This window comes from Trematomus bernacchii, unplaced genomic scaffold (genome assembly GCF_902827165.1).
Source record: "Trematomus bernacchii unplaced genomic scaffold, fTreBer1.1, whole genome shotgun sequence".
Lineage (NCBI taxonomy): Eukaryota > Metazoa > Chordata > Actinopteri > Perciformes > Nototheniidae > Trematomus > Trematomus bernacchii.
In genome coordinates, this window is record NW_022988050.1 from 13,468,647 (window position 1) to 13,491,346 (window position 22,700).

A 22,700-nucleotide genomic window follows, 5' to 3' on the forward strand; every position below is an offset into this window, starting at 1 on the left:
CAGTCCCTCCTGACACCCACCAACATTTAGCTTGATTTATCTTGTGTTTTGCACTGCTAAATAGCCAAGGTGATCATCAGCAGCTTGGAGTATATGATTCTGGTTTCCTGTAGTGTGGCTTTTTGCGTGTGTGCGTGCAAATACTAAAAGATCACAGCTGAATGCCGCAATAGCAGCACGCAGCCCTGTGGCCAGGTTCTTACCTTCTACAATAACCTTACATTTGAATGGAATTTGGTATGCACTATCAAACATGATGGATGAGAGGTAATGGTTTGGAGCCAGATTGATTTATTTGTCTCTGGCAAAAGTACAAAAGCACATCAGTTGCACATTATTGGCAGCCAGTGAATGTACAGTATCTGATTGTTTTTCATGCCAGTTACGCTGCATGCTGCTGCTAAGCTGTTGCACACAACACCTACCTTTCAGGGAAGATTGATGACTAGTATTTATGGAAGAAAAAGACAAACAATCGGAATTTAGGGTTATGAACTTGCTCCTGAATTGAATACATTGATATGGAAATTATGGAAGCCACTAATCCAATCACTGTTAGACAGTTCTTCCTTAAGGAAATGAACTGTCTCTTCAGTGAGTGAAGGTTTGGGCTCATTTCAGCTGTTCCACCGCTAAACCACTAGAGAGCAGTCTTCAATTGATTTTCCATGAATGAAGTATTGGCTCATACTTTGGCCCACAGCTGAGTGAGTATGTGGCTGGAACTAAAGTCTGGTGTTGTTGCCAATGAAATCAGTAGCCTGGCTTCCACAGTGAGATCCTGCCTGGCCCTGCCGATATTCTACAGTATGCGGTAATATTGTGGCAGCAGGGAAATTAGTTTTTGTGGTGTTGGTGTGACTTGTGTCTGTGAGGTTAAGATTAGCTGTTTACATTGTTGTAACATGAGTCAACATGGAAGCTGGAGACCTATCATATAAGACAAGACAAGTTATTTGTCAGTTCCCTGAGAAGTGAGAAATTGTACTTATCTAGTACAGTGCAAGAAAATAACAATTTATATATTTTTTTAAAACACCATATCTTGTCTGAGTTCACATACAGAATATTTAACATATGCCATTTAAGAAAGTTCAAACTAACTTTTTTTATTATCTCTTTGGACTACTTATTCATTCTTTGCACTTCAGGTTAAATGTATTAGCAAAACAGTATATTCCTATATTTACCTCATCAATATTTTTTGATTATTAATCACATTTTTTACAATTGATGTCAGATTGAAAAACAGGGTACTTCAATTGTGCATTTGATATTTTTTTATTTAGAAACGGGACTTAGTATGTTTCACACTTTTTTGCCAAAGGAGAAAAACTTTCCCACGTATATATTTGCATAGTACATACTTTATGTGGCTATAATCAAAGTTTTTTTTAATATTAAGAATGGATCACAAGACTGCTTTAATGGGATAAGTGTTGCTCTTAGTGATGAACTCCTAGAGAATATTTACCCTTCCCTGTAGTTTCTCTCAGATCTACGCAGCGTTTTAGTGTCTTTCTGCTAGTACATTTTGGTTCACCCTCATCACTTTATTCACTCACACAACACTTTTTTCTTAGCGCCAATCAGCAGACCTACACATTTAGCACTATAGTTTGGTATATAAACATATAAAAAATGAATGCTTATGATCTGCCTCATTTGCTAGATGTATGGATATGTAGCAGCTTGTTAGTAAATTGCTAAAAGGGGAAAATGTCATGTTTTCTAGCTAGTTCTGCTAGTTTTCATTCAGGTAACTAGAGTCCATGCGTTTAAAACACATAACCTTGCTGAGACCTCCATGCTATTGTCTAGTATTCACTTTCAAGAATGATCCAAAGCCCAGAATTTTAGACAAGAGATATTGCGGTATAAACTGGCTTTAACCTTGTAGGATAGACTCAGAGAATCGGACTGTGGAAAATTGGTAAACAACTTCACAAAAGGAGATGATTACAGGCCAAAGCCTTAGAGAACTATGATATTCCCTCACAATAGCAGAAACTGTTGCCAACACCTGAATCCAATCATATGTGATCATATATGATTATTAGCACCTGTGAGTGCCCCCCCTTCATCACACACACACACACACACACACACACACACACACACACACACACACACACACACACACACACACACACACACACACACACACACACACACGGTCTAATACTAGCAGACAATATGTTTTCATGCACAATCGGCACATATTTTTCAGAAAATAGCCCTACTTTTGGCATAATATTGGAACAAAAAACGTTTTTATGATGGATTAGTCAGACATTCGGAGATTTGATATTGATATTTCAGCCAAGTCTTTGCAACACAACCATTAATAAAAATGCTGAGAGCTGTAATGTTGTGGCCTGGCAATACACTGCTTTGAGAATGCTCACTATATTTGGTGCTATTTGTTTTTATTTCTGCCATTAAGTAAATAATATACACCAGTTTCATTAGCTGGCTTGTCCAACACAATGGCTGACTTTGGTGCTCAGGACGTAAATACTATTCTTCTTTTTATTTTGACAAGCTCTCACAGTCAGCATGCTTCTCTTTTGGCTAAACATGCTCAAAATCCAGTCCATTTGTCAAACCAGCATTCCATCACTTCGCCAACATCGCTAATGACTCCAGGTTGTTCTGTTGGCAAACTAAAGAATGAAAAAACAAACCATCCATTTCACCCACATCACTCGATGCCTGAAGCTGTTTTTACAGTTTATTGTGCATTTATAAATTGTTTTTGAAACAAGTTGGGCATGATTAACCACTTCCAGCTAGTCCTCAGTGTTCCGTGTTTACAGTAGACCTCATGAAAAAACATATATAATACAATATCATTTCACGACAGTTTTGCATTTCTAATAATATTATTCATATACGCATTCACTTTGCGGTGTAAGGTTTTTCTGCTTGCCAAACATAAAATGAGCTCAAAGTATGATGTAATAAGTATTAAATAGCCAGTATTTGTAGCCCATCTACATCATTAATATTATAAGGGGTGTGAGACACCATGCCTAAATAAACTATAAAAAGAAATGCTCCTGAGAATGAGTAGTTTGATGCGTTAGTATTTACTTCATGTACTTGAATTGAATAAACAATTCACATTGTGGCTTAACTTTAAAAATGTAATATCATTTATCTTTTGATACTCTAGTATCTATATCTATATGCTCAGTGGTACTTTTATATGCTTTGGCTCCACAGAAGCTTATCTAATTCTGTTCTTGGCTGCACCAGCCAAAGTAAAATAAACCAGTAGTCTTGTTTATTGGCTTCTATCTGTCAGTCAGCTGGGCAGCAGATACTATCTCAGTCGCACTGATGAGTACACAAATGTGGAGTGAATTATCCTTATATGAAGCTAAAAAGACCTAAGAATGATTTGAATACATTTCGGAAATTACATTTGCTTTTTATGGTTGAACAAATCAAATAGGCCTCTTTGCTTGATGTTCATTTGCCCTATACCACCTTTAATTTCCCCATCCCTCCTTCTTATATTCAACCCCCGCTCGTCCTCAGAACAGTAGCAGAGATAAGGGGCTCCCACAGCCTAGTAAGTGAACGGGGGTTCACAGGGGGTCACGCTGTCAAACACAAGAGACTGATGGAGGGTCCTAATCCGGCCAGTGTCATGAAGATGGATCAAATGAAAACACTCACACGGTCACACAAGCATACATATTGGGAATCTTGAAAACATGCACAATTCAACTGTTTGTTTTACAAACTGTTTTTTTCTCAAACTTACGCACATATACACCATCTCTTATTTTGTTTTTTTCTGTCTTATAAACTGACTTTCTCTTACACACACACACACACACACACACACACACACACACACACACACACACACACACACACACACACACACACACACAGTTCTAGACTGACAGAAACAGGTTGTCGGCAGGGTGAGGGGAGATGTGACTCATGTCCAGCTCATTTATCCGCAATCCGTGGTGTGTATGACTGACTGAGAGTTCACATACTGCTGAGTTTCTCACACAAACACTCTTGCAGATTTACAAGCGAAAAGGATAGCATAAATGTTCACATGCACACATACATTACTACTTTTGTGTTTAACATTTAGCAACATATTGAAAAAAACATGGTATATACCTAGAAAATACAGTTAAGCATTGCTTGTTGAAGGATAAGGGTGCTATTCTGTAGTGTTCTAATTGCCAACAAATCCAACATTGTTGAGTCCGTCTCCATTCTATTGATTTCTCTACCCTGCTTGTGGCACTCACTCAGATCCCCATTTGGTACTATTTGTAACACAGTTCTTTATAACCTGGTCTCAAATAGTTTCATTATTATAACATGATTAGGCAGTAAGCTAGGCATCACAGTTTTGAGTAAATGATACTTAAACTGGAGTAAACGGTGTATTTGCCAGTGACTATTTACAGCAGCAGGAAGGTGTATTTGGGATTGTGTGTGTTGATGCCAATGGGTCATTCATGTGTGTTCAATAGATATTTGACAACAATGGAGCTCTATGGAGTGGGGGTACAAGGCAGAGTACAGAGAATATAGAAAGAAGATCTTTGAGCTATTGTTGCCGGCAACAGTGGTTTACCATTCAGCCCTACAACTAGTCCCTATGTCACTATTCCTCAAGAACCAATATATTTATTTTGCTGTGTCCTAAACCTTGAATAATCTCCATAAAGTTGTTAGGCCCTTTCTTTAATGCACATAAGAACCATTAACACCCATTATCTCTTTCAGTGAGACACATTCAATAACACACTCTCACTGATGTATATTTTCACTGCACAAACACATGAACACACTCTAATTTATACTGACACACAGATGGCCCCTGCTCTGACCACAAATGCAGTGTAACCTCTGCTCCCTGCGGTGCGGCCAGAGCTCAGACTGCCAGTAAAAGCGAGGGGATGCTTCATGGCTCAACAATTCGCTGGGTAAATGGAAAGGGTTTGGTGTGTGACCTCAAACACTCTGCTCTCTGACTCTCTTTCTCTATTTGACTTTTGTCTATTTTCTTTCACTTTGTCCACTTCTAGTTTTTAAAGCCTTCACTTGATCTGAATCTTCTCCTGTCATCTCTTCTTTCTTTATTTTATTCACATTCAATCAGTCTATTATTTCTTTTTTATCAGAGTATTCTTCCTTCTCTGTTTCTTCAAGGTTAGTGGAAACATAATGCAGTGTGCGAAAAAGAGTGTCAAATTATTTCGTAGCATCCAGAGAGCAATACTGTATTGATATACTACTTTTTTGCCAATTTTTTTCCTTTCTGGCTAAGAAAGTCATCAGCAGAAGATTACAACAAGTTCCCCTTTTGTCTAAGGTTCAATCTCTCAGTTTTTCCCTCTTTCTTCTCTAATAGCCTCTATCTCTAAATCTTGCCGTCTCATTTTCTATCGATGGAGGTCCGATCCATCTCCCCTTCTGTCTGAGGTCAGGAGCAAAGTGAGGACACACAAGGAAAACTAACCTCAGCTCACAAATATGAGCAGTATGAAGAAAAACTGCATTTCTGTAAAGTGTGGTTCAGTGGGTTTAATGGGTAACGGATACGCTAAAATTGAGTCCAAATTTTGGTTTAGCCAAAAAGGTTTTAATGGTATTAGAGACATTACGTCATGGGGAAGTGGCTTTTTTTTCTGTACAGATAAAAAATAAGTAATCAGAAATTGAATAATCATATTTCAGTCTATCCAGATGCGGTTAATCAACATGCAATCGTAGACACACACAATTGCCGCTGCAGCTTAATTTCTCAGACGTAATAAGAAGGAAACAAACCATACAAAGAAATAATAGCACAATCCCTCAGGCATAGTGTTTGCTTAGAGAAAATACTAGCTTGTGTTTTTGAAATATGGCTCTGAAATGTCATATTGTGTTTCACTAAAGTGAGAAAACCTCAAGAGGTGTGAGAGTCTGCATAGCCAATATAAAATCCAGTCCCTCTATCACCTCAAAGTTAAAGAAAGTACATCCAGGTGGATTTGGGTGTGTAGCATTAATGTGCACACAAGCATACACAGTCATAAAAACAGGGAAGGAAAAAAAAGACTTTTCAGATTGGAAAAGACAGGCAGGGATCAGGGGTGTAGAGGGAAAGGGTTAGGGTTAACTTTCCTCTAAAAGGTGTCAAAAAAGGAACTAAATTGGGTGTCAGAAAGCGCTAAGGAGCTGAAATAAGTCAGGGTCCCCAACTCTCATGTGGGTGGGTGCTCGCTTTATATTTTACAGACAATGTCCCTTTAAAAAGCCCCACGTCTGGAAAGACCATTAGATGTGCATATAAAATTTCCCCTGTGATTAATAGTTGATGAGGCAGGGTTGGTTGGAGGGTACTACCAACATGTGGCCTGCAGGGCTCCTCCTCTGCAATCTCACATTACACTCCATAAACTTGCCACTCTTTCCCACCTATACGTTTAAAAAGGAGGAGGGCTCACTTGTCAAGAATGCCTTAGAAGAGTTGTGAAAACAGCCAGCCCGAGAAGGGGAGTCATGCAGTTGCGGATGCAGCTCTCCCACCGAGCCACAAGCCAGTCAGATCAGTCAGGGAGAGAGGGTGTGTGAGAGCAAGACAGAGGGAAAGTGTGTGAGAGTGTGTCAGGACCAGAGGCTCCAAAGGACGTCACATACACTCCCAGAGAAAGAGGAAAACGCGCTGTCACGGGAAAGGCGTCTATCCTCACGCGCTTTTTGGTTTTGGAAGAGACTCTGACAGAAGTGAGTATTCCTGAGGTGGATGAAGTGAGAAGATGATGATAGTCAGCTGAAGTGGATGTTTCTCAAAACAGACAGATACAGATTTCCGGTCCTAACCTCCGTTCTGAGGGGATTTCCAACTCCTCCACAAGGAAAAGACTTGCAATAATAATCAAGATTGTGTGAAGTGTTTTTGCATCACCATGGATCAGCCCGGCAGCAGCTGCATGCGGAGCGCCCACCCCAGCAGCCCCATTTGGGGTTGCATGAGAAACCCTCACTCAGGGGTCCCAGGAGCCAATCTGCAGTCGCCCTACCAGCAGGCCCCTTTCTCCCTCCACCAGAAGCCTGACTTCTTGGCCTACACAGACTTCTCCAGCTCCTGCCTGGTGCCGACCGCACCGCACGCAGCCTACCCCCGCGATGACAGACTGTACCAAGACAGCCAGGGGGGTTACCAGAGAGCTGACTGGCAGTTCAACCACTGCGAGACGCGGGTGAGGGCGCCAGAGGCCTGCCCGGCCATCGTCGCACCTGTAGCAGTAGGTGGAGGTGGAGGACATGAGCTGGACAATGCAGGGGGAGACAGGCTTCCAGGGGCCTTGCCCGGATGCCTGGATGGAGAATACTCACCCCAGAGCGTGGCTTCAGCCGACTCTGACAAGAAGAGTTCCAATAAGAGGAAGAGAGATGTCACAGGTGAGTCACCGAGATGGATGGATGGCAGCTGGGTTTTATAGGGAAAGATGAGCATCCAGAACCTAGTCACAGGAGGCGTAGAAAAGGAAAACGCACATTTGGGAGGATTTAAAATTATTCCACATTCTTTTTCTTTGTATATGGTGGTGGAAATGTAAATAAATTATGAGGAAACATGGAAATGTGCCAGGGAAGCCAACAAGTGATAGTAATCCCATGAGCCCAAACCTTATTTTGACAAACCTGTAAAAACAAAAGGCCATGCCATTTGTTGTAGTGTAGCAAATGTTCAGTATGTCAAGGTTAAGAATGTCTTTCCTGCCCTACATCACAGCTGGCAGTGACACAAATTCTCTGTATTTCCAAAACCAATCAGCCTTAAAGCAGCACTCTCACCACATTGCAATGTAAAAGGTGAGTAGGTGACAGGACTTTTGTGTTCAAGACACACATTTTAAGTAGCAGTTGCATCCTCTTATTGTTCAAAGGCTCAAATGATTAACGAGACGTGAACGTTTCATTGCGCTCCTGTATCCGTTGGAAATAAACCATTGTTTAGTAACAGTATGGCCTCTTTCAAAAATATGGTAAAAAGTGACATCAGGCTTCTGTGGAAACAAAGCAGTTTAAGACATTACAGGTGCCTCACACAGTTTTTTATGTATTATACTTTAAAATTAAATATTTCTCAAAAGTACATTTGTTAAATAAATTAAGTAACGATCCTGCTGCTTTTTGTGAATCAAGAATAAATTAAAACTTTACCCCTTGATCTATCAAAGAAAAATAAATTGATCATTAAATAATGCTTTCAGAAATGTTCAGCTGCTCAAGCAAACACTAGTGAGCCAAAATATATATAATCATATTACACACTTATCTAGCAATTCCCTCTGCTAAAATTCCTTTTGTTAGAAAATTATGATTATCCTTTTAGCATTCAAACGGTATCATTGTATGCTTTTGGATTATAGTGCAATTTATTCCCCCGATCATATTTCACAGTTGCTAATAGGAAGCCAAATAATCCGATATCCATGACGAACTAATTCCTAAAAGTTTCACACGTAACACTAACTATGAGCGCAACGGACTAAAGTAAATGTTTATACTCAAACTAAATCTAAAGGTGTAAAATGTTTAAATGTGTAGAATGACAGAATGACAGAATGAAATAAAACCAGGTCCAACACATCTGGAACATTCACATTTCATCTGTGAAAACTAAGAAAAGTCTCAGCCTGTTAACTTTGTTTCCATCACAAAGATGATTTATGCAGTGACACTGGTATTTGCACCTCTACACCTAATAAGAAAAAACTGTACATTAAATTCTGGACATTTGAGAAATGCGTGAAGCCTCTAGTAAAACTTTGAACTAGGCAGAATTATTTTTTCTGGAAATCATTTAAATAACATTTGTCTGTGTTTTTAGTATTTACTTATCTTAATGTTTAAACCACTCATAATGTGAGTGGAGTTTTTCTCCATCAACAGTTCAGATTTTGTAATCAACTGCTTCATTGTGATTATCTTTTTTTGTCCAAATGTAACATACCATATCTGATTATAAAGACCATGAATAATTATTTGGAAAAACGACATGACCAAAGTCTGCAGCAGCCTAATTGAAGGGGGTGGTGGGGGCGTACTGACCCCCTCCCTTTCTTACCTTATTGTAACCTCCACTCACTACACTGAAAACATGCCAGACCACGTCTGGTAAAATCACTTTCCCTGTGAGCCCACTTTTTACATTCTTATCCATTGACATTTTCCTGTCGTTAAGCCGTAACACGATCTCCCACTGAGTGCATGCAACATGTCTGACCACTGCATCAGATCTTGGTTTTTAGAAAAGAGCCATTCAGTAATGTATTGACTAGCTGGTAGAAGAGCATATATTAGGAAAATGCCCTGAAGGCTTTTGCATTACAGACAGAGCTGCTATACAGTCTGCTTTTGTCTGTGTGCATTTATGAAGATATGTTTCCAAAACCGTAAACTTGTCTTGATATTGACTTCAATCCAAAATATGACTAATATAATACAGCTCAATACGTAACAAGAACAGTGAGATAAACATTCTACCATTAGGAAATAATTAAGCTAAAAAGAATCTCAAAACTTACATCATCTTCATTATTATTATACTAAATTGGCTAAAGATTTGATGACAAAAACATCTCAAAATATAGATATTTCTATTTTTACCCCTTCCAAACATTTAACAGAATATAAACACTTAAATAGTAGATTTTATATACTATAACACTTTGTATATATATATATATATATAACGAATATTGAGACTTTTTAATATTCTTCTATTTGTCAATAAATGTATCAGTATAACATTACAACATAGTTGCACACATGTATTCTAACTGCTAGAATCTACTTCAAGACACTGGTACTTGCGTACCATGCTGTGAATGGATCTGGCCCTTCCTACATCCAGGACATGGTTAAACCATACACCCCAGCATGTGCACTCCGCTCTGCATCAGCCCAACGGCTCGCTGCACCCGCACTGCGAGGGGGACCCACGTTCCCATCAGCAAAAACACGTCGGTTTGCTATCCTGGCTCCAAAATGGTGGAATGAGCTCCCCATTGACATCAGGACAGCAGAAAGCTTACACATCTTCCGGCGCTGACTAAAAACTCATCTCTTTCGACTCCACTTCGAGCAATAAAATTACTAACAAAGCACTTAAATACTAACAAAGGACTGGCTTATCTAAAGCTAGTTGAGTAGCACTTGAAATGTTTTGGCTCTATGAAACCTGATGTACTTATATGATTCTGTTTTCTTCAAGTTTGTATCTTCTTGGTCGAATGCACTTATTGTAAGTCGCTTTGGATAAAAGCGTCAGCTAAATGCAATGTAATGTATTACACATATTATGTACAAAATACTAACTATATTATAAAGCATTTTAAAACTGTTTGTACAGATGGGTTTTTTCAAAATTGTTAAATTCAGAACTCATTTTGAAAAAAAATGTGATGTCAAGAATACAACTCCCATCTATATATCTATAAACAAAAACGTATGATTATTAACTAATTACTACCTATAAGGTTAAAATGGAGTGTACCAATACAACTTACTAACTCATTGTCAAACCCTGGCTCCTATTTTAACATACTCAGTCACGCCTGTAATTTCCACCTGTTTTTTTTTGTTTTTTTTAAACAATCCGGAAGTTAAACCAGCTTTAACTCAGTCCTAATGAAGACAAACTACTTTTGCACCATCCAAGCAAAAAGGCACCAAATGTTTGCCTGTGGGACCCTGCTGGGTGCAGAAGCCTTCTCCCTGCTAGTTTACGGTCTCTGGCTGTGCAGGATATTTATTGGGGGCCTGTTTAGTGGGAACCAGTATGTGCCCTGCCAGGTGTTCAGTCTAACGAAACCTGCTTGACACAGCTCCAGACCAGACCTGACGCGGCAAGGCAGAGTCGGCGCACTCAGGGCAGCGCGTCATTAATGACACTTAAACAACAATAAGACGTTTTTTTGGCATGACACACTGGTACGCCTGCACACACATCAGACGTTTGCACACATGAGCACACATGTGCCCAGTCACATCTGGCCCAGGTACAGCGATCACTTTCACATTCTGGCCTGCTTCTCTGGCAACCATCAAGCAAAACTTCTCACTTTGACAAATTAGAAGCATTTTCGAGAGATTACATCAGCTGCTAGTGTTGCTACCAATGCACAATTATTACCCCAAACTCTTTTCCTTTAATACACAAGAGAGGTTTTTACTGAAAGTTAAATCAGCCAGCTTTCATTTATATTTATCCTGGTAAATGAGGTTTACAATTTGACGATTTCCTAGGAAATATAAAGGCAAGGAAACCAATAGATCTTAGCAATAAACTCCGACTTTTGTCTTATGAGAGCCTGGATAATCACTGAAACTGATGTCAGCGTTTAGTTCAGACCACATTTCCTGCTCGACCCGTACAACTGACCGCCAAATTCATAGAGATATCTCAGGCTTTGTCCTGATGTATATGCTGTCATGTTGAGATGAGTTAATGTGAATTCCCCCCCGAGTGCTCAGGAGGGAAATCGCAAGACACACACACACACATACACACGTAGCAGTCCGACCTGGACACATCCGCACCTTTGTTCTTTTGTTAGAGGCTTTAACGATGTTCCGCTGCATTCCTCTCCTAACTCAGTCCCTCTGTGGCTTGTCTGGTGGGCCCTGCCCTGTGCCGATATGCTCTCACACACACCATGAATGAACTGCATGAATTCATACTTACATTTGTAAACAAAAGGCTAAATGCACAATTAGAGTAATGTAAATGCACACATGCTGAAAACATGATGCAGGTGGATGAACTTATGAGTTCAGGTCAGGGTGGTCTCTTTTTAAAGTGCTGGTTTTGGTGTTTACTATATGAGGGGCCTCCCACTAAAGAGTCTTTGGAGTTAGGGTTTGTTGGTTGGAAAGGTCCTTAAGGTCTGTTTAATAGTCAATGAGAGGATGTTCACAAAAGGACTAGAGGGCTAATTCAAATCAAATTAGCTAGGAAGAAATGAAAATAGATGGAAGTGTTCAAGTGGTAGGATCACCCCAAGACAATCAGGGTCCCTCACCCCTTTATATAGAAGCGAGGATGAAAATCTGCTATACCTATTTTAAAAACTTTCAAAAATATGCATCTCAAATGATGCTAAGAATACTTTATTTGTCAGTATACATGAGCAGACCAACAGACAAGCATCTCTAACTGCAAAAACAAAATTCTGTCCCCCCCCCAGATATCCAGGATTCAAGTTTTAAGGTGGATTCCAGCTGCAAGGCCCGGAAAGAGCGCACAGCGTTCACTAAGGAACAGCTGAGGGAGCTGGAAGCTGAGTTCACCCACCACAACTACCTGACCAGGCTGCGCCGCTACGAGATCGCAGTCAACCTGGACCTTACAGAGAGACAGGTACACAGCCTTTCCCTCACTCACACCATATAAATATCATTATATATTTGGAGAATCAATACCTTGGAGTGGTTTGGATTTATTAATATGGTAAAAGTTTGTTTTGTTTAAAAACAAATGTGTGAAGTGACAATGTAATGGACTGATTTTGATCTTTGTGTTTAATAAATAAAGAATTAAGAATTCTTCAACGACCAAAACATTTGAAATCTAGCAGAATTGTTTAAGTTGCAAATACTGAAAGCTACGGAGCCCCTAAAGGGACATGAAAAAAAAAAGAAAAAAAGTTGGGTTAGTATCTCGTGCGCACGAGATACTAACCCGACTTTTTTTTCTCACAACTAACCCGTTATGTTCACGTGGGGAAATGTATGATGACATACATTATTTGAGATATATTTCGTACTCAGACTTCATTTTAAGGACATTTCGACCAGGGGTGTGTGTGGTCACTCCAGGAGACAGCGGGACGTACAACTCAGAGAAGAGCAGCACCAGCGCTCAAAGGGCTTTTACGCACCGCCTACACTGTGTTTACCTTCATCCGAACAGCTAAAGAGTGACCGCAGGCTGTTACGTTTTAACCATACACACACACACACACACACACACTGCCCGATTACTCCCCCTTTTATTAGTTTTATGAAGGAGATGTCCGGTCACGAAGGCGCATGATATGTGTGTGTGTGATCTGCTCAGCTCCGCTCTGTGCAGGGGCGGACTAGGACTAAAAATCAGCCCGGGAATCTCACCCAGCCCAGCCCACGTAAACTGTCAACGGGGGGAGCCTCGCTGCGGGGAAACGGTGGACTTAGTGGGCCGAGTGACCCGACCGGCCCACTTCGGTACCGGCCCATCGGGATTCGTCCCGAACGTCCCGATGGCCAGTCCGCCACTGGCTCTGTGTGTGTGTGTTCTGAGTGTTTGTTTCCCTTTTAAAACAGCTGCGGGCAGCAGGTAGCCTACTCTGAGAGTCACGGACATTAATTCATAGATCAAAGCAGACTGGTTTACAGACTCTCCTGTTTTGCCAATCCGGTGCTTAAACAAATAGCTCTACACCCCTGGCCGAAATGTCCTTAAAATGAAGTCTGAGTTCGAAATATATCTCTAATGTATGCACTGTCATTTCCCCACATAAACATAACAGTCTGCAATGAAATGGTTGTCTCCTGTGTGCTCCACTTCTACTTGGCGCACCGGTAACTTTCTCAATTTTTTTTTTTTTAAAGTCGGGATAACAAGTTAGTTTCTTGTGAGCACGAGATACTAACCCGTTAACCCGTTTTCTCTCTCTTTTTTTTCATGTCCCTTTAGGGGCTCCGTAGAAAGCCATAGAAAGAAAGAAGTTTCTAAAAAGTTCATATTTGTGTTAGTTATTAGCTACCAGTTACTTTTTTACTATTACTGCTGTCATTCTTTACTTCTAGTTGCAAAACTCAGTAAAAGGTTTTCACCAAAAACAAACATATATAGTAATAATCCAGATGCATGCACATAGATGCATTAAAATTAAATGGAGCCTTTTTTTCCACAATACTTTTCATCATGTGGTCGTAGCAGAATGACATGCACTTTAATGAGTGGGCGGCAGTTGCAGACTGGATGAAATCGGGCAAACATGTGTCGATGCTGCTGGATCAAACCCCAGTCTGCCTGTCAGGCCTCAGTGTCCCAGCTCCTCCTAATGAGGCCACGGTGCCACAGTGACCACACATACTGCCGTCTGCTCCCTAAATCTATTTCCCAGACCTCTGAAACACACACACACACGGACACACACACACTCACTCACACAGCCCGGTTCCATCTTCACTCGGAGCTCCCACTGCAACTCGTCGGCTTTTCCAGCTCATCCTACAGGCTTTGGCGTTTCACTGTCCTTTCAATCAGCCTGGATGAGCAGAAACACTGAGACAAAGAGGCTCAATTATGTGGGAACAGATTCATTTGAATTCTTAGTATCCTATACACATATGACATGATCTTAGTTTTTTGCCGCAGTCCTGTAAAACACATCAAGTTTAGAGTCATTGGACTTTAACATTTTTATCAGGTTTTAAATATGTTGTATTAGCTTATATGTATATATTCTATATAGTATTTTCTGATGAGAAACCCATCAGGATTGTTGAAGACCCACATCATACATAAAACCTGTTTAACTTAAGCATAATATCTTATATTCTTCTGTGACAAGCTACATTAATGTCAACACACTTAAATGTACCCAGTTTTTTCCGAAAAGAGGGGAATTAGGTGAATTGTACATGATAAAAAAAAAAAGAATAATAATACATGATACTTGTATAGCGCTTTTCTAGACACTCAAAGACGCTTTGACAGAGAATAAAAAACAACGAAAAAAGCTTTGAATAGAATAGAATAACATTAGCTTATATGTAATACCCATCATCAACCAGTTAATTCTCAGTAAAAAAAAAGCATTCAACATCGGCTTAAGTATGCCACTAGCACCGACTTTTATGTTGACATTGTATCCGTATCATATACATGTATCATATTAATATAAAATAGCTTTCTTGGGAGTTATAAACTTCAGTTGAGGCCTTTTATAAAAGGACAATGAATGTTCCCGATCAGGGAGTTAGCAAGTGTTTTTCTGTCATATTTCTCCTGTAATTTCAGGAAGTGTGTGTTTTTGCTGCTATTCTTGGCCGGACAGTTGAAGCATGATATCATTGCCATTTCAGAGCAGTGCAGTGACACAGATGAGCACTATCCACACCGTAAACTCACATCCTGTGTAGGCTGACATCCTGATAGTTGACTCTTCTGACCCCGCTGTCTATACGATACTCTCTGCCTGCATTTGCAGAGATTCTTGAGCCAGAACAGAAAGCTTTGTACTGACAATTCATACTCCTTGCAAGGCCAACGCCAAGCTGAGCCAATTTCTATTCTGCTCTGGGAGATTTGTGGGGGATTATTTGTCTATTTTTCTGCTGACCCTGCTGTACATTTTGCTAAAAATTGCAAAACAGAGAGAAAAGCCGCAGGGATTCTGTTACCAGTTCAAAAAATCTTTGGATAGTAAAAAACGTTTTTCTCTGTGTAAATGTGATCTAGTATTAGACAGTCATTGTTTTACCTCCGTATACTGGGTACTTAATGTGTAGTATATGTGTGCCATATTTTTTATTTATTGCATTATTTAACAATTATCTTCTCAATTAATCTCTAATTGTTTTGGTCTATAATGACAGACACTAAACTCACACTATATTTTAGTCTGTGTGTATATGTGCAATATATTGTGGACATAGCTGCTACCAATCACAACCCACTGCTGACCCTTTTTCCGTGTCATTTACTTTCATTTCCTTCTATAGTTTGTATTTTACTTCTATTCTTGTCATAGTTTTGTAAATACCTCTAAAGATTTACTTTTGCTAGTCTTTTGTATTTATGTATGTCTTTGTGCTGCTGCAACAATCATATAAAGCCTATTCTTATATCATAGAATGTCAGAAAATAGTAAGGATCAATATACTTTTATAGAAAATCAGTCAATATTCATATTTGAGAGATCCTAAGCAGGAAAATGTTGGCATTTGTGATTTAAAAAATATTTACGGTGAATAGATTATTAAAATAGTTGTAAATGAATTTGATGTTGATCCACTGATAAATAATGCCTCGAAAACCAGAACAAGACAAATTTAACTCAATAACTTTGTCCATGTATGCGACGTTAAACCTTGTGACACAATCAAATGTCAAAATCAAGAACCAACTTTTTAATTCAGTGCACATTCTAATAAAGCATTTTCTTTGTTTTTGTACAACAGGTGAAAGTGTGGTTTCAGAACAGGAGGATGAAGTGGAAGAGAGTGAAGGGGGGACAGTCGTCCTCGCCCAATGACCTGGAAAATGACGACATAGACTCGGCGGCCTCGCCAAGCTCTGAATGAACAAAGCCTACGACATTAGGAAAAAAAAGAGATGTCACAGAGAGACTTGGGGTCAACTGGACACTAATACAGCGCAATGAAAGCGTAACTCGATTCTGTGGAAAGCTGCAGGAATCAAACAAGACTCTTAATAATTCCCAGGAAGAAATCACAGAGCATCTACTTTGCTGTTGTAAATAGTTGAATATGTCCATAATGAACTGCATTTTGATACATTATTGATAAATTCTCTGTTCAAGAGGCCACCTTTTGATACATTAAATATTAAAGATGATACTTATGGTCATTGTAGATCAGTGACAAAGTCCAGACAGAAGCTTTAAAGCCAGTGATGACATATCAGACCGTGATGTGATTGAGTTTGAGGGCATCCCCTGTGCTTCCAATAGTGTAATCATGGCCTTTGACGCTTGACTACAACCACCTGGGAAAACTCAGACTGCACAAGTGTTGCCAAGCCATAAGTGCATCAGAATCAGATTTTTTTTGTTTGCTTTTTTCCTAGAGTTTAGGTTTTTCTAAAATCTGTCAAGCTTCCTTTTTTTTTACTATTCTTTTTTATACATGTTGAATGTTATTGATAAAACACAGATGTTGCCTGTTTCTGCAAATAGAATAAATCATCTGTTTCAAAATGAGAAAATATCTTGATAATTTCTTCCATCCGCAACAATTGAGTTATGATCGGACAGTAGGTACATCTATATTCTCAGCTAATGGTTTTATCATGTGTAGATCTTTGGGTCAGATATTACAATTGCTAAGAAAATAATAGCTGAGGAGAAGTTTGCTCACATTAGCTTTTGATGTTGGCAGCTGGCATAAAAGGCAATAAATTGTCTGTGTGTGTGTTTTGCCTGTGCCGTGTGTATGAGAAATTGCCTGTCCTTTTCAGCATGCAGTGTTTTCACATGGTTCCAGCAGCCGCCCACATCTTAGATTTTTATTGGAGCGATTCAATCTAGTCTACTGTTGTTCTCACTAGCTGTTTCCTGTTTGGAAATAACAGCCAACCAATTAGAGCTTCATACACGCAATTGAAAATGATGACATCATCTTTCTTTGCCAGAGCAAGAAAAATGGTGTCAACATTTTTCTGCCATTAAGGCAATAAGAAAGGATTAGACAGCATATAGGTTGTTTTACATCCATGTACAGAAACAACTCAACATCTTTATATGACCTATGGTAACAAAGAAAGCCTGTTATATAAAACAGTTCACTTATCGTGAGAAACCAACAGATTAAATACTAGAATGAAGATCTCCATAGTTGCAGAAAGCGTTTTAGCATCTTTCAGCTCCTTGTTTTTAGCAGAAGCAGAGAGCTGTTTTGAAAATTGAAACGCAGCTAAAAGTGCGTGTGTGGGTAAAATATGGGTGAATATTTGACTGACATTCCAATTACTGAATAAACATAAGGAAACTGTTTACCAAAGTGTTTGCAATATCGACTTTATACGCAGGCTGTTATGATTCCAGCTTGTTCCACTGCACTAAGTGGCCCAAAAGTCGCACTTTATGCTAATTTCAATAACTTCTATTGCTATAGCTTCTGTGTAGACTGCAAGTGACGTGTCACTTACGACGTTGCATGTTGCTGCTTTGCAAGTCTAAATAGTATGCATCTCCAAACAAATATCCTCCATTAACATGAACGTGATTTCAGACTGAAAAAAGGGGGAAACAAATCGGCACCTCTGCTTGGTTAGAATAAAATATACTTTAATTTTTCCTTTTCCCGTCAAAAGGCAGATATTTATCTGCCTTTATATGCAAAGTCTACTATTAAAAATGGGAAATTTGATAAACATGTCACAAAATATTCATTTCAAACCACAATGCCCAATAGAAGCTACTTTAAAAGGAGCACCAGGTACACTATGATGAATATCACATTTAAATAAATGTGTATATATATATATAATATAATAAAATAAGCTAATTTGATGTGTATTGAGAGAGCAAGCTGTCTTCAAAAGGTGGCTGTCTCTACTCCAAAAGGCCAAAACCATGTATATGTGTGCACCTTAGGGGCATTGGTTACATGGTTCCAGGTCACACACTTTAGTCAAATCTTCCTGTCTGGGGGTCACAGCGACAAAATCTTATCAGTAGGGATTAAGCAGCTCTAATGTGTAATATGGGTGCTTATTGAGAACACCTTGCAACAGAGCCAGCTTTACACAAAATCCCTTCTGATGATGCCATGGTTATCTTCATTAATATCTCACATGGAGGCCGGGTATCCCTGAGGTCAGATCAGAATCAGCTCTCATCAACGCCCCGACTAGATCCTGTCTGTAGCCCCATAATCCCTAAGAATGTTTTCATAGTGGCAAGTGGTCTCCTGCAGACCCCCGCAGATCACTCCTGATTGGTCTGAGGTGACCTGACAAGCACTGACAGAACTATAAGTAGATTTGAGTGTGTGTGTTTGAATAGGAACATTCATTTTTGCACACGATCACTGTCATTCTAGTCAACTCACAAAGGGCCATTAACCTGACAAGGTGGAGTCAAGCTCCAAAAGCTAAAGTATTTGGCCCCCGCACACTATTTTCAACGGAAGCATCTGGATGGGGCCAATTTGATCTCAACCTGAGTGGAACCTAGACAAACCCACGCACGGGGCCCCCAGGACCAGAAGAAGAAGAAAAAGGAAAAAGAAGCTTGCTGGCTGACCACTTGCGTATGATGGAAAAGGGAAATAATAGGTGGGTATGGGTGAAAAGACGGCTTCTCAAGTACAGGATGTTGTTGTAGCAGGTAGCCAGTCATCCAATTTCCTGCTTCCCAAAGAAAACAAGAGCTTGAGCATAGGAGTCCCCAGACTTACAATGGTGGGCCTATGCTCAGACTCCGGCCAACCAAACAAAGCCTTCAGAGGTTACTGCCCTTTCTGCTGGTCTGCAGGGACCGGGGTTGGCGGGAGGATGGGCTGGTTGTTCCACGCACACACAGAGTCGGGGTCAAGTGTTACTGTACGTCTGACCTCACCGGGCCCCTGCTGCAGCTGCTGGAGGTGGAATAACTCCAAGTCGGTCCTGTGCCCGTTTCCCCCCTCACTCAGCCTGTATTAAGGTCTATTATTGTATTAGTGGTAATAGCAGTCAAAATAAACCATGTCCAACTGTAATGATAGTATTAATATCAGCAGTGTAAACTAATGAAACTGGAATGTTGTTCTTCCACCATAGAGGTTCCTTTTAAAGGCACACGGGTGGCCAAATTAATGGATTAGATTTAATTGATGGTATTGTGATTGTGGGATGACCATGCCAAAACACCCAAGAGAATATAGGTTTCCCTTTCACTTCTCTTACCCCACCAATAGCTGTGAACACCTTGTTCTATTTTTATTTATTTAGGCCGAGTGTTCATAAAGTGTTTTTTCTGACCACCATCGTCTTTTGTCAGTTGTTCCCAATGAGTATGCCGCCTACTAGAGGAGCTGCAACCGTGCTGCTTTCCGACTTTTTGTGTGGCATCGAGGGCTTCTGATTTTCTTTTTTGGACACTCAGGATACATTGATTTAGAAATAGAAGTACAATTTGAGGTTGAACACATTTCTGTGGCAGTCACCAAAAATAAGTATGGATGCAATCCCAGTAATATCTCCCGAGCTGTGATTATAAAAGCAGATTCAGCTGCAGGAAACATTCTTGAAATAGCTCCTCCTTTGAATACAAACTTCTCTGTGGGCAAAGAGCAATAAGAAAACATGTGTCAGAGTTGGAAGAGAGACTTAACCCTCACCACTCAACAGACATATTATTTTAAACATGCTTTCAGCATACAAGGTACACAAATTATGGGAGAATTCAACCAAATGCTCAATATAAGCAAGCAGCACATCATGTCACCAGCACAACGCTAAAAATGCCGCATTTGTGGATTCAACACGAGCAGCTGTGCTTCACAGTTTCCATTTTTAGAACATTTCCAGTTGTGAATCATTCATGGAACAGTATTAATGTTGAATGTGGTATGCCTTACAGTTGACATAAAATCCTTCAAAAACCATTGTGGGTGACATCAGATTTTATATAGTGTTTGTTACTATAATGTATTTAAAAATATATAATCTCATATCACTATATATGCCTAATTAGCCCAAAAAGGTAAGGTTAAATTGTGAAGTTTTACGTGGAACTGCACCATGAAAAGAAAATGTAGCAGTGCCTATTTTTCAAAAGTAATGGATTTGATAGGACTGTGAAAGTTCGATTTAAAGGGGACCTATCATGCAAAATGCACTTTTGTACGTCTTTTATACATGAATATGTGTCCCCGGTGTTCCAGGGAACTCACCAAGTGTCAGAAAACACAACCCTCTCTATTTTCCTCCATACCCAAATCTCTAAAAAAGGGGCTGCAACGGATCTGATAAAAACTGATCCAGATTTGAACACTGTCCTGACGTCAGGACGGTGGCGCTACGGCTATTGGGCCAACTCCACCAATCAGGAGGAGACCGCCACAGCCATTGCCGTTCGAAAGCGCTGGAGACGCTGTAGTACATATGCCAGGCCTGTAGGTGGTGCTGTTCTCACAGAATCAGCCCTTGCAAAAACAGAGCTATTTTTTTTCAAATTGAGCGAAATTAGGCATGGCTAAAATGCATGATCTGTTTGGTATTTTGAAAAAAAAAAAGTATAAATATGCCTTATATAGGTATGGTCCTACACTATATTATTATAATATAGCATGAGAGGTCCACTTTAAAATAGGACTGAATAATAAGCAGTTAAGTGGACATCCAAAATACTCCTGTTAAAACCCATTTGAGTACTTTCAGTTATACTTATTTTTTCAAAATTTAAAATATAGTGTTTTTGGCTCATTTAAATTGCTATTATAATATAAGATTACTCTTCAGTTTGAGTAGTACACAATCCTTAGTTTGTGCTTTATGTAGACAAAAGATGAGACCTTTTTTTATTTTGAACTTTAAGTTGCCTTAAAGTTGTGTTTACAGGCTGCAAGTATCACCAGCTTTACTTGTTTATTTTTACTTCTGAAGTACATCTTGTACACCTTCACCTGCTCTCCCACCATACCATTTATTTTGAAAACCCCATGCTCTGCTTAGGCTCCGACTGCCCTTGGCGGAAAAGAAAATATATTGATGGATCGCCGGAGGTGTGAAGGTCAGCTCTACAAGAGGCAACCGTAGAAATTAAAGCATGTCCCTCTCCTACTGGGGCCCTTGTGCTCTGCGAGCTCCATCTGCACACTGTTATTGTGTTCGGAGAAGGCAGCTCGGCGGTCACTTCAAAGACTCTGACAGGCTGATATGGAAGGCCACTGCTGTGAAAACGCGAGATAGTGAAAGTTAAGATAACATAATTATAGGATAATATTGTTTGGGAGGGGGGGGTGTCTAAAGGAGCAATGGGAGCATACTCGCTTGGGAGTTAGTGTATGATTATGAATTCTTACTATGCTTAGGTGTATTTTTTAAGTAATCCGACACAACCTTGGGAATTCTCAACAGGGAAATCTTTAGACTCTACCTCTGGTTAATTCTCATCTTCTGTCCTGAGCATGTCCTTCTCACCTCCCGTCGGCTGGAAAAGACAAACGTGCGCTGGGTTTTGTCAAGTTAAAAAGACCCAGGAGCAACTTAATGTAACAAGTCTGTTCCCCTTTCTTCCTCTGCTCTGCTCTCCTCTCTTCTCTGTAATCCTGCATCCAGTTACTGGGAGCAGTGGACACACACATCCTCTCTTTCTTTTCATTCCTTTTGTTATTTTAGGCCACCTGCAAATCCATTTCTCAGTTTCAGCCGCTCTTTTTTGTGGCATCTGTTCTCAGCCCCGCACACATGCAAGGCAGAAACAGCAAAGAAAGGCAGAAGGAAATATGCGATGTCTTCCGCACATCCTCCCTAGGCGGCCGTTGTGTTGAAAGAAGCATACAAGGAACGCGTGTTTGCATGTGTGCCATGTCAGAGTGAGCATGTTTGCATGTGTGTGAGCTTGCATATCAGTATGTGTACCTGTGGGTGAGTAAACAAGCTCAACTGTAATCAGTAAGAGTTAGTCAGCGCTGGACCCTCATGCATCCCACCTCTGCTCATCCTCCCCCAAGCCTCTCGTCTCCGGTGATTAGCGACTCCTGCAGGAGTTATAAATCTTCAATTTCCATTGCACAATCACTCAAGACGGGCCAAAGTTGAGGAGCTGCAAAACATTAAATTATCTCGGACTTCCTGCAAAGGCTCCTTTGGATGTTGCAAAGTTTGGATGCTAAGCAAAGTGGATACCAGAACCTGAAGCCATGGGACACTGGTCTATGGCTCCCTCTGGTTGGTACTTGTGACCTGCTGTGTCCTGCTTGGTGTGGAGCCAGGA

The 22,700-nt window shown here is 40.1% G+C and overlaps 1 protein-coding gene across 1 annotated transcript; it reads left to right on the forward strand.

Moving 5' to 3' along the window:
* The first annotated feature begins 6,526 nt into the window (after positions 1-6,526).
* On the forward strand, positions 6,527-16,977 carry meox1 (mesenchyme homeobox 1). Its single transcript, XM_034119088.1, has 3 exons — positions 6,527-7,437; positions 12,234-12,406; positions 16,219-16,977. The coding sequence occupies exons 1-3, from the start codon at positions 6,942-6,944 to the stop codon at positions 16,339-16,341; spliced, it is 792 nt and encodes a 263-aa protein (XP_033974979.1). The 5' UTR covers positions 6,527-6,941; the 3' UTR covers positions 16,342-16,977.
* Positions 16,978-22,700: the final 5,723 nt, after the last annotated feature.

Coding starts and splice junctions, on each gene's coding strand:
- meox1 (XM_034119088.1), top strand. CDS start 6,942: ATGGATCAGCCCGGCAGCAGCTGCATGCGGAGCGCCCACCCCAGCAGC. Junction 7,438..12,233: donor GAGGAAGAGAGATGTCACAG/GTGAGTCACCGA, acceptor TCCCCCCCCCAG/ATATCCAGGATTCAAGTTTT. Junction 12,407..16,218: donor TGGACCTTACAGAGAGACAG/GTACACAGCCTT, acceptor TTTGTACAACAG/GTGAAAGTGTGGTTTCAGAA.